This window comes from Eucyclogobius newberryi, unplaced genomic scaffold, assembly GCF_026437365.1.
Source record: "Eucyclogobius newberryi isolate DKJ021-1_F unplaced genomic scaffold, fEucNew1.0.hap1 SCAF_4, whole genome shotgun sequence".
NCBI lineage: Eukaryota > Metazoa > Chordata > Actinopteri > Gobiiformes > Gobiidae > Eucyclogobius > Eucyclogobius newberryi.
The window spans coordinates 4,855,118-4,867,457 of record NW_027316056.1 but is presented as its reverse complement, the minus strand read 5'-3'; the positions used below and the strand labels follow the sequence as shown (position 1 = coordinate 4,867,457).

Sequence of the window (12,340 nt, the reverse complement as noted above, 5' to 3'; positions counted from 1 at the left end):
ACAGTTTTTCACAATTGTTATCACCCGTTTCTCAAAAAAATAACGTCTTTTTACAAACTGAACACACAGATCTGAAAACATCACACACACAATGCTAAACCTGACACTCCCTTTGCAAGATGACTCTTTGCCATCAAATCTCTGACCTGTTCACAAAATGGAACTCGTGTTTTCATTTGGTACACACAGCCATTCTTTCAAATGACACACATACCATTCATTGAGTACACTCAACTAAGCATTTACAGCACACTACCAAGCATTTACAGCACACTTAGGTGCAAAGCTGAAAACACAATTATAGAAACAAAACACACCATATGAATGACTATGTGGAAAATGTGCCATTTCTCCTTTTGTAAAATGTCTGTAGGCCTTAACTTTTGTAAACTTTTGTAGTCAAACATAAAACGGCACACAAATATGCAAACCAAAAAAGTTTACAACAATTTTAGCACACACAGTACAGTACAGTAAACCGGTTCCTGTCAGGCCAGAGGGCCTCATTGACATCACAGGCAATGTGCTCCCTGTCTAGGCAGCGTTGGAAGAATTGCCTTGAGTGGCGCATGAAGCCCTGACAGGCCTCCACACTGACGTCGCCACAAGCCTCCTCCATGTGAGCACACTGTATTCTATTGATATACAGTATTACGGTAAACAAGGCAAATAGATTTCGTACCTGTTCTCCACCCTGAAGGTTCTTATGATGGCAGCAGCTGTGCAGCGGCTGAGTTGGGTTGGACCCTCTGGCCAGCCTCCCTCATGCTCAAACCATGGTTGAGAACGTGGTCTACCACGGTTGCCCGTATCTCATTAGAGATGGTAACTCTCCTTCTTTCTCCTCCTCCTCCTCCTCCTCCTCCTCCTCCTCCTCCTCCTCCTCTTCTCCCTCTTTGTCCCCCTCCTGCTCCTCTACCTCCTATTCCTCCTCCCCTTTGACCCCCTCCTCGTCCTCCTCTTCCTCCTCTTCTTCCTTCTCCTCTCTGTCCTCCTCCTCTCACTCTTACCTCTCTCCTTCTCTGGTTCTCTCCAATGTTCTCCATTCTCCAACAAAACAGAGGCTCAAGGCACTTTTATACTGCAGTTGTGATTGCAAATAGCTCAACAGACCTGAAAGTTTAGAGATTTGAATATTTGTATGTTGTAGTTTGATGCTTTGAGATTTTACTTGAGAACTGTGTGCAACAACCGAAAATTGTGTGTAGTGTTTTGACAGCAAGGTGATTTGTAAGTGACATCAGAGTGTAAAGAAGGAAAGTCAGAGTCTAATGCAGATAAGGGAGTGTAAAGTAGTGCCAACTTGGGGCAAGCGATTGGTACATGAAGTGAAGGTTGTGCAAATTGTGCCAAATTTTTGCTTTTTGGGTGTTAGCAACTGTGAAAAACTGTAATCAAACTAACATGAATCAAGCTAAATGCTCCTCCAGGTATTTTTTTGAAGAGGGAACACTGTTTGAACATGGTTAAAAGCTCAAAAAAGTTAATTTAGCATATTATGTGTCCTTTAAAGCCAAAGCTGTAATAGCCTCCGATAAAGTTCACTCTCCAAAACTCCTCAGTAGACTAGTAAATCTGTCCACCCTCTCATTTTCACACATATCCTCCCATCAACACAGCGCATCTAGTTCAAGCTCCTCACAATTGTGTACCTCCATATCTTGACACCCCCAAACTCAGAGTTCCTCGTCTACCACACCCTTTACCTGGAGAGTCCAGAATATCTGTTTTCTGAGGATATCAGTCTCATCACCACCTAGTCCGTCACGCCTCGAGCCAAACTCGGAGAGAACTGTGCAATTCGTGCTTTGCTCATTACAATCCAAGATGTTTTTCAGTCCCTTGTGATATTTTTTTCAGCCATTTTTATTTTGATATGGATGGCCTTTGCATGTCCCTGATTGGCTAATCCACCTTTCAATCATGCTCATCTGAATTTGGAAAGATGAAACCAGTGACCAGACTTACATCTTTCTAAAGTTGTGGAGATGTTCTGGACCCCACATACCCCCGTCCACCCCTCCAATCAGCTGATGCCAACCTCCTTTCTCCTTCCACCAGGACTAAACACAAGACCTGTCCCCACCCATTGGAACTCCTTGGCCAAACACATTAAAGTCTCATCTATGCTCATCATCTTTAAATTAAAAAAAAACATTTCTTCAAAAACCTTTTCATTAACTTGATTCTCTGTTTGTCTTATGTGAGTTAAAATTACTATAGTTTGTTTTAATTTTTTTAATATGCATTTTACTACAGTTCTATAGTCACATGATTTTGTTTTGTTATAATAAATTAGTTTATGTACTATTTCTTTCTTTTTCTCACATTCTTATCAAGAAATATAAAAATACATTGCTGTTTTAAATTATTGAGTACTTAAAAGTCATCAAATGCATTGCTTTATTCATAACTTTTAAATAAATACCAAATATTAACTTTACCTAATTGTATTAAAACTGGCGTGATATGAAGTCAACCTTCATATCATGCCCCATTTTAAAATATATAAATTGTTTGAGCGCATAGGGAAAAGGCGCGTCCGGACGCCTCACATTCATTAGGGACATTTTAGGCAAGCGCTCCGTTTATCTGTATTAGTCTTGTAAATGGCAGGGATTAAACATCTGATTTTAACTTTCTGATTCTTGCCCTTTCTTTCATAAACGAGCGCGCCGACACTTTCAACCATAATAGAATATTGGAATATTTTATACAGAATTGAAAAAAACACATTGTTCATTGTTTATTGGAGAACCGTCAGACAGACTGTAAAATTTGCTAATGGTATTTACAAAAAATAAGTAAAGCACCATGTGAATTATGTTCACATGGTGCTCATCTAATTAAATAACTTAGTCCCATGTCCCAATTATATGTACTAAGAATTTTCTCGTAAACCTTTCTCAGGCCTGCAAAACATGTGTTCAGTTTTTCTTAAGGTTTAGTCAAGTTTGTTTAATACATACAAAGAGGTAAAAACTAAATTACTCAATAGTAGACACAGGACAGATGGTCAGCGGCGCCTCATTCCGTCCAGATTTGTTGGTGCAGGGGCTGAAGAAAGGAAGAATGACGCCCGTGAACTTGTCGCTGAACGTGTAGATGAGTGTTTTGGCGTCCACGTTGTAGAAAGACAGGATTCCTTTGTCATAATCCACAAAGATCCCGATGCGAGAGGGGCGCTGGGCCACGGTGAGCGCGGTGGAGGGCTCGGTTCTGAAGGCAAAGTCTGTTTTGTCGCGTAAACTCAGGAACCAGTATCCGTGATCCGGGCTGACCGTGATTTTACCCTTTCTGCACACGGACCGACTCGCCACGCCGAGGTCCCAGTCCGTCTTACTGCCCACGTCCACCTTTAACCACAAGATGAGAGATTCAGGATTATATTGTAAGACATTATATAGTAATGGTTATGGAAGATAATTTGTTTTCTCAGATTTATTTATTTCAAATGCTAGTGAATGATGTTTTAACTTTGAAAAATATGTGGGAATTTTTACTGCAAAATGTTGACCAAATATTGAACACATATTTCCAAGCCCTCAACTTCAGCAACATGGTCGACGGCAGTTGGAAGTGTCCAATAAGAGCGTAGGAAAAAAAAAGCCTAGCAGTCTAGGATTAAACCCGAAAATGTACTATCGATCAACACCGATCGCACCTGCAACATTTGCTCATCCCGAACACGCCTCATGTGTCTGACTGATTGAAGAGGCTGTTTCTTATTGGCCTTTCTCTTCTGTGGGATTTACAGTTAAGGAATCAATCATGAGGTTTTGATGACAATTATATTAGTTCGGTTTCCTAGTAGTTACCAGACTACACACTAGTACACACTTCAGATTGATTGCTACTGCCTTTGTGAGCAAGAAAATGTGTGTGAAATGTGTCTCTGAATTTAGACTTATTTGAAAGCCTGAAATATTATGCACTGAATATTTTCTAACCATTCTTGCTCTCGGCTAAAGAAACGGTCGTTTATTCCAATTCTACAATACCACAATTAACAAAATGTTGGTGATATTCAATATTTTGACTAGGTATTAACAAACCAAAAACAGTGCTTTAGAACTCAAGAATTTAGAGATTGATAAGTAAAAAAATATGAAATATGCAATATTGCCAAAATCCATAGAAATTAATTTGAAACTCATTTATCGCTCAAGTGAATTTCAACTTTGAAAGTAATGCATGTGTTGTTTTGTAATGCAAATATAGAGCCTATCTTTTATGAATGCACATGTTTTGTACCAAATACCAGAATGTTTAGAACAGAAAAATGTACAAATCAAATTTGGCCTCACTCACCTCCCAGTAGTGGCGCCCGCAGTCGAAGCCCTCCCTGCCCAGAGCACACACCACGCGGTCGAAGCGCTCGGGGATGTCAGGGACCAGCTGGTGCTTCTCTCCACAGAAAACCTGCTTCCCGTCCACAGAGATGATCAGACGAGGGTGCGCCGTGTTGGGGTCCAGTGTGATGTCCTCTGAGGAGACACCGAGGAGTTTTCAATAGTAAATGTATTCATGCAGGTCTGAGAAGTAGAACCCAGAAGAGCACCTCCATGTTGTAGTAGTAAAGGTAAAAGTAGTAAAACCTTTGATCTGGTTCAGGAAATTGAAAGTCAGTCAGTATAGAATGGACATTGTAAAAGTACCTGCATATTCCTGGACTCTTTTGACCTCTGGAAAAGGAGAAATATAGATACATGATATGATATCAAAGAAAATATGGAGAGTATGGATGTCATTGTGTAATGGATATTTACTTGGATTGTGTTTGATCACAGGCTGCTCCAATTCTGGCTTCTGTCCTTTCCCTGGAAATAACATGTTTCACATTGTCTCAAGCTGTAGTACAGAGTATTCAGAATGACACCATTTTAACTTGTCTAGAGAGCCCTTCTGCAGTGCAGTGTGTTTATTATGGTTAATGAGTTAAACTTACAGACTTCGGTGAGTTTGCACATCTCGTCTTTGAAGCGCTCCAAGATTTGAGTGATGTTCCTCACAATGACACCAGAGGGCAGCTCTGAGCTCACCACTGCACTCGACCAGTCTTTGGTCTGAGGGGCGGCCGAGAGGGAGGGGAACGACTGAAAGAGAGTAACAGGTGAGGACAGGGGAGGACAGGGGAGGATGGATGAAGACAAGGGAGGACAGGTGAAGACAGGTGAGGACGGATGAGGACAGGTGAAGACAGGGGAGGACAGGTGAAGACAGGGGAGGACAGGTGAGGACAGGGGAGGACAGGGCAGGGGAGGACAGGGGAGGACAGGTGAGGACAGGGGAGGACAGGGGAGGACAGGGCAGGTGAGGACAGGGGAGGACAGGTGAGGACAGGGGAGGACAGGTGAGGACAGGGGAGGACAGGGGAGGACAGGGCAGGGGGGGACAGGGGAGGACAGGTGAGGACAGGGGAGGACAGGGGAAGACAGGCGAAGATAGGTGAGGACGGATGAGGACAGGTGAAGACAGGGGAGGACAGGTGAAGACAGGGGAGGACAGGTGAAGACAGGTGAAGACAGGTGAGGTCAAACCGTACACCATCCTGGTTCTTACTCTCCAACAGCTGTGCTTTTTAAGTATTGTATAAATTGTGGATGTCTTTTTAAAATGGCTTGTATTTGACTAAACAGACTTTGCTTTTAATCATGATATTTCTTCTGCAAAAACATCATTCAGACATTTTGAGTACCATAAACCTGCACCAGACACTCACTGCCGAGATGAAAATGCTCGGTCCCACCTTGTGATGTCATGAGGTGGTCGTCTGCTGGATGCATGCACCAAATATACTGAACATATTAGAATATGAATAAAAATGGAAACAGTAGGCTTAACAAAAGTATTTTAGTATTTAAATGCAGTTATTGGATTAAAAGCAATAATAACAACTTCCCACATAAGAGCGCAGAAGTGGGAGATATATTGACAAATTATAATATTGTATTAGTTTGTTTTGGACATATGCAATAATTAGAACATGGAGTATATTATCTATAATTTTAACTATTACAAGGGTATAAATCCTCTCTGACTAATCCATCCACGTTTTGTGCGATATTTTAACCTCAACCGAGACATTTTCAGACACACTTTGACCCTTTCCTGCATTGTTGGACAAAAAACAAAATTAAATCAAATGTAGGTATTAAGTTTTGTTACTATCCCTTATATAATCACGTGGTTCACCCTGTGGGAGCTCTTACGGTGAGGAATTGTACGTAGTTGTCCGTCTGTGCGAGTTGTCCCAGAGCTGCTTGTCTCTTGTTCAGCTCGTCCAGCTCGTCCTCCAGCTCCTTCAGCAGCTTCTGGGCTCTGTGCTCCGCGGCTCGACGGCTCATCTCGATCACCTACGACCAACACAGTGGACGGTGACAAAAGGGATCTAACGCAACGAGGTCTAATGTCACCTACACGCACTAAGCACTCGAAATAATGCGCCTTTAGTCTCAGTTTATGTCAATATGCTGCACATTCATATAGTCAAATTTCAATATTTGATTTGACTTTTGATCACTATTGTGTTTGATTTTCATTTTTAGGATTTTTAGGTATGAGCATGGGTGGAAATGTACTAACTACAAATATTCCTGTTAATTTAGTACATTTTTGGGATGATTTGACTGTTTTGTATAGATTTTTGTACCGTATTTTCCTTACTACAAGTCACACATTTTTTCATAGTTTCATAGTTTCATAGGCCGGGGTGCGACTTATACTCCAGAGCGACTTATATGTGAAATTATGTGTTATTTTCCCACTGGCAACCGCATGTCACATGTTGATTATTTTCATACTGACAGCCACAAGAGGGCGCTCTAGGCTTTAAGCTTCCTCTTCCTCTGGAGTTTGTGGAGCTGTTTAGAAGTGACACAGAGGAAGAAGAATTCAATGGATTTAGTGATTTGGGGTAAAACTGATGCTTTGGTAAACTTGTTAGCATGTTCTTTATGCTATAGTTATCTGTTAGCATGTTCTTTATGCTATAGTTATCTGTTAGCATGTTCTTTATGCTATAGTTATCTGTTAGCATGTTCTTTATGCTATAGTTATCTGTTAGCATGTTCTTTATGCTATAGTTATCTGAATAACTGTTCATATGTTACGTTAACATACCAGACACTTCCCACAGTTCTGTCTGTGCCTCATGTAGCTGAAGGTGTTAGCGTTAGCATACGTCATGTAGCTGAAGGTGTTAGCGTTAGCATACGTCATGTAGCTGAAGGTGTTAGCGTTAGCATACGTACACCTATTCACCATGTTCTCTCATCTGTTATTTTTTTAAATTGCATTACAAGATTAAATATTTGTTCTTGCTCTTGGATTTTATCAAATACATTTCCCCCCAAAAATGCGACTTCTGTATGTTTTTTTCTTCTCTATTATGCATTTTTTGGCTGGTGCTGGTTTTGTAGTTTTTTGTTTTGTTTTTGTTGTTTTTGCAAATTTCCTGTGAACATTTGTTGGATCAGCTTTTGATTGTTTCATTGTTTGATTCTCCAACATTCTGTTTAAATCAACAATTCTAAAACTCCACCGAGGCAGCTGCTGTTAAAAATAAATAGAATAGAACTCAAGACCCACTGTTAAATGAATAGGCTAATGAATGATTGCTAAGCGTTAGCGACCATTTAAACTTGTATATACACAGTCCAAGATTGGCCAAAGTTAACTTGGTGCTACTAAAACTGCCTTTGTGTGGTCATTTCATGTGTACAAATGTCGCCTGGGCCTGCGTCTAAGTCTTTTCCTTCTTGTAAGTGACATTTTACCTCTAGTATTTCGGCCTGCCAGAGCTCCACGCTGGCGATGAGGTTTAAAAACGCCTTCACTGCTTCGCCCGTCTGTCCCTCGGCTGCAGCCTGAAGACACAAGAGAAGGCGTGAAACTGGCACAAACCGTGTTTTCAGTTTGTATGTCTACATTTCTGCTTATTTTATGCCCTTTTCTTATAACAACGCCTTGTATAGCTCCAACAAAGACATAATGAATAATGAACACATTCAGTTCCATCTTTATTTGCACCTTTATGTCGAGCAGAGCGCTGTGGATCTCCAGAGCTTTTGCCTCTCGTTCACTGATCAAGTCTTTGAGCTCCACGTCCATGATCCCCAACTGAGACTGAGCACAGGACGAGAAGGTCACGAAGGTCTGAATGTGGCATTACATTCATTAATTCAATAAATACAATCAAAATAAATGATCTTACAGTTGGAACTAGACAGATTGTATTCTTAGGCTCAAAATAATGAAAACAAAAATCAATAAAATAAAGACAGGTAGCTTAGATTAAGAAGAAAAACATCCATTGGTAGATAAAAAGACTAAGATAAAACTAATCTAATCAAATCAAGATGGATTCTTCATTCATTCATCTTAATTTACCTTAACATTACTACAGTGTTATTTTTAAAACAGGTATAAACATGTCAAATGCTGTTTTTACTGAATATTGTACTGTTGATTAGAAAAAAGTACATCATTAATATATTAGACAAGATTCCAATTAATGAAGATAAAGTAAAGGTAAAATATGTTGATGATAAACTATGATAAAACCTTAAAAAGAATAGGGCTACAACTAATGATTATTTTAGTAGACAACTAGAGTACATTATTTTTCAATCAGTCGAGTCAAATGATTATTTCTGTTATATATATAAAGGTTGACATATGTGACTGAAAGCTTCTACATAGAGAATATTAATGAATAAAGTGTATTATTGAGGAATAGTTTATTCGTATTTGACATTTTGATTTAATAATGTCACTTGCTTCGTTATAAAAGGTGTTTTCGTCTGTGTTTCAGAGTTTGTTTAGTCCAGATAACAATTATGATTATCAAAAGAAGTCACGATTAGACAAACAAATAATAACAATCAAGATCAATATCCTGAAATGTAGTATTATGGAGCAATATATGCACTACAAAAAAAATAAAAAAATAAAATAATAATAATATAATATTGACAGACAGCGGCGTAGCACTTTGGTCGCCCACTGCTTCTGACATGGAATTATAATGTATAAAATAAAGTGTGTCGCGATGATCATGGCCAAAGTAACTGTGATGAACAATAATATCCCAATAATTTAAATTGCTGACGGTTTAAAAATGTCAGGGATGTTAATATTGCTCATTTGAATAACACGTTCCATGTTTAACCAGCTATTGCAGCACAACAACGATCTTGAGGGAGGAACATCATGGATGACGCTGATTAACTCTGTTGGCCCCTGCTCCTGACAGCTTTAACCCATTGCAGGACGGGTCAAACGCAGCTCCTCACGTGGCCCTCGTACCTTCCTGACCCGCCACTCTCTCTTGGCGGGCGAGATGCTGTGGCCCCTGTGCTCGGACGACTCCACACACGCGCTGCACACGCACACGTTCTCCACTCGGCAGAAGTAGGCGAGGCCCCGCAGGTGCAGCGGGCACTGAGGGAGGCTCGGGTCCTGGTCGTAGGCACTGCTCACCGTGTGTCTGCCGGGGGGGGGGGGCACAATATACTGTTGGATAGGATCTAGGAATATACTGTTCCTAGTTCCTGTCCATTTGCATCCATAGATTTATATGGGACATTGTAAAATCAAGGCTGTTTTCTCAAAATGCTTTTTTCTCCCATTCTTACATAAATATCAGCCCTTAAAGTAGCACCTACACACACCGAACTTGAATTTACCAAGATTTTGACAGATTCTTATGGAGAATTAGTAAATATTTAATTTCAAGCCTTATTTATAGTCCTAAATTAAATATTCTACAGTCGTATTTATGCAGCATTTTGTCAGAGCGCTCCTTTCTGTAGCTATTTTCAATATATGTATCGATATTTTTGAATAAACTAGGACTAAACTAGTACCAAGTCCAGAACCAACATCTAAAGCACAAGTAAAAAACGACCTAAACCAGGACCAAACAACACTTTAAGCTCTAAACAAGAGCACATCGGTCTGCACCTGACCCTTAATAAAGCAGCCTGAAGCTTTAATTAAGTATTTGTTCATTATGAATTAGGTCTTTATTCATGCTTTATTAAGGCTAGTTGATCATGAAGTGGTATAATGCTTGTATTTCTTTCCTTCTGACCTGCGTGGCGACGTGTACGGCGGAGGGGGCTCGTCGTGCTCGGTGGTCGTCTTCGGAAAGCATTTCACCATCTCTTTTATGACTTCCTCGGGCATCTCGCCTCGCTTGTTCTGCGTGGACTTGCACCTGTGCATCCCGCCGTGGTCATCCCAGCTCCGGGCTTCTGCGGGGGCTCCAGACGCGGCCGCTCGTTTGAAGTGCTCCGTGATCTCCTTCAGCGTGCGGTTTATGTGCAGCTCCGGCCGGCGGTTGAAGCTTTCCTTGCACAGAGGACACTGGTACATTTTGGAGGCGCGGGAGGTGGTTTTACTGGTGTCCCAGTATGAGGAGATGCAGACCTGGGAAAAGACACGTGTGGATCATCTGATTTCAATTAGTCAAAGTAATAACAATATCTGATTTACAATTCAAACAAAATAAAATCAATTAGTACTGTATTGACATAAAACAATATAAATACAATACTGCTGCTACTACTACTACTACTACTACTACTACTACTACTACTACTATTACTACTACTACTACTATTACTACTACTACTACTACTACACACAACTGTGTGTGACAAAAATAGGCTATTGAATCTATTATTTAATTCATTTCACATCATATTTATTAAGGATTCAAGTGCAGACAGTGGCCTAAGGGCAAAAGAGGAAAAAAATAATAATGATATTTTATTAGGCCCGAGCGCCACAAGCTGGCGAGAGGCCTATTAATCTCGTAAGGCCGTGCAAAGCACGGCTGCGAAAGTGCGCACATAGTGCGCACGAAATCGAGCGCGAAGCGCTCGCCCACTTCCAAACACTCACTAACGCACTCCTTCACTCATGCACGCCCCGTGCATACTAATTGGTAGTAGGAAAATGGAACATTACCGTTGTAAACGGGCGAAGCCCGTGCAAAAGTGCGCACTAAACGAGCATTTTACATGCGCTAAGTACCTCACGAATATGTTCCCCATCTCTTGCATGTTCCGTGCATATAAGCATGTAATGCAAAAATTGAACATTATTACTGTATAGAGGGCCAAAAACACAAAGTGGGCGGAGCCCACTCAAAATTTAACGAAAGTACCCGTCAGTGACCACACCATGAGGTAGGAAAGCGCGAGTATAGTTTATAGTTATATATATGTATAGTTTATGATATTTGAAAAATGGGAAACATTGTTTTCGCATCGGAATATTATTAGGCCCGAGCCCCAGCAGGGCGGAGGGCCTATTGCTCCCGCAACGCTGCCGAAGGCAGCGTTGCAACTGTCTTACCAAACATGCGGGCGCAGCCCGCATGTTTGGTGCCCCGTCGCCCCTGGCAAGTACAGTGAACTAGCCCATGCCGAAGGCATGGATCATGCATACTTACTCCTGCTATGACAGAAATAGTCAACAATTAGTGAATGGGCGTAGCCCATTCACTAATTGTTGACAACAGCAGCGCGAAGCGCTGCATTCCTCCAAAAACCCTCCTGGCATCGTCCCGTACGCGAGAATCCATGCCGCAGGCATGGGCCATGCTTGTATCTGCTCAAATCAATGGAAGTCTATGGGGAGTGGGCGGGGCATCCCGACGGAATAGGGAGTGACGAGCGCGTAAGCGCTCGTAATGATGATTCCACCCCATGGCGGCATCGGGAAGGCTTAGAGCTTTCAAACGATGTATAATTTGTTGTTATAGTGGAAACGGCTATATTGTTTTTGCTAAAAATATTATTATTTTTATTTTTATTATTTTTCTTGTTCTTCTTCAGCGCTTTGATATCTAATTTGACCCCCTGAACATGCTCAAAAACTCACCAAACTTTGCCCAAAATTCAGAATCGGCGAAAAATTTTGTTTTTTCTGGGCCATTTTTTTTTGCGTTAAAAAATGGCGCGACAGCGCCACCGACAAAAGTCAAAATACATTGCGCCTATGGGAGACGCCCCGAGGTCAACTTTGGCGTAAAGCTACGAAATTCGGGACACGCATTCCTCTCGTGAGGACGAACAAAAGAAATCATTGTGGCCACGCCCCCAGACTTACCCTATGGCCGCCATCTTCCTTTGAAAATGAAAATACGCTGTGTTAGTCATTTTGTTCACGTCAAACTTTGACGAACTCCTCCTAGGGCGTTTTGCCCACCGACTTCAAAATCGGCGTACGTCCTCTGGACAAGTGGGGCATCTAAAATTATTCAATTTTTGGAGATACCTTTAACGGTCTGTGTGCGGCGCAGCCGCAAAGTTGGACAACTTATTTT

The 12,340-nt window shown here is 41.2% G+C and overlaps 1 protein-coding gene across 1 annotated transcript in view; it reads right to left on the bottom strand.

Moving 5' to 3' along the window:
• Positions 1 to 2,895: 2,895 nt before the first annotated feature.
• The window catches only part of LOC140378117 (E3 ubiquitin-protein ligase TRIM21-like), a 12,251-nt gene continuing 2,806 nt past the window's right edge, over positions 2,896 to 12,340 (bottom strand). The window contains exons 2-11 of the mRNA XM_072463799.1: positions 10,097 to 10,434; positions 9,310 to 9,490; positions 8,032 to 8,127; positions 7,779 to 7,868; positions 6,213 to 6,356; positions 4,949 to 5,096; positions 4,770 to 4,820; positions 4,659 to 4,685; positions 4,312 to 4,487; positions 2,896 to 3,356 (exon numbers count right to left, since the gene is read on the bottom strand). Of these exons, the coding sequence (XP_072319900.1) occupies positions 2,988 to 3,356; positions 4,312 to 4,487; positions 4,659 to 4,685; positions 4,770 to 4,820; positions 4,949 to 5,096; positions 6,213 to 6,356; positions 7,779 to 7,868; positions 8,032 to 8,127; positions 9,310 to 9,490; positions 10,097 to 10,434 (1,620 nt within the window). The 3' untranslated portion in view covers positions 2,896 to 2,987. The remainder of the gene's footprint in view (positions 3,357 to 4,311; positions 4,488 to 4,658; positions 4,686 to 4,769; positions 4,821 to 4,948; positions 5,097 to 6,212; positions 6,357 to 7,778; positions 7,869 to 8,031; positions 8,128 to 9,309; positions 9,491 to 10,096; positions 10,435 to 12,340) is intronic.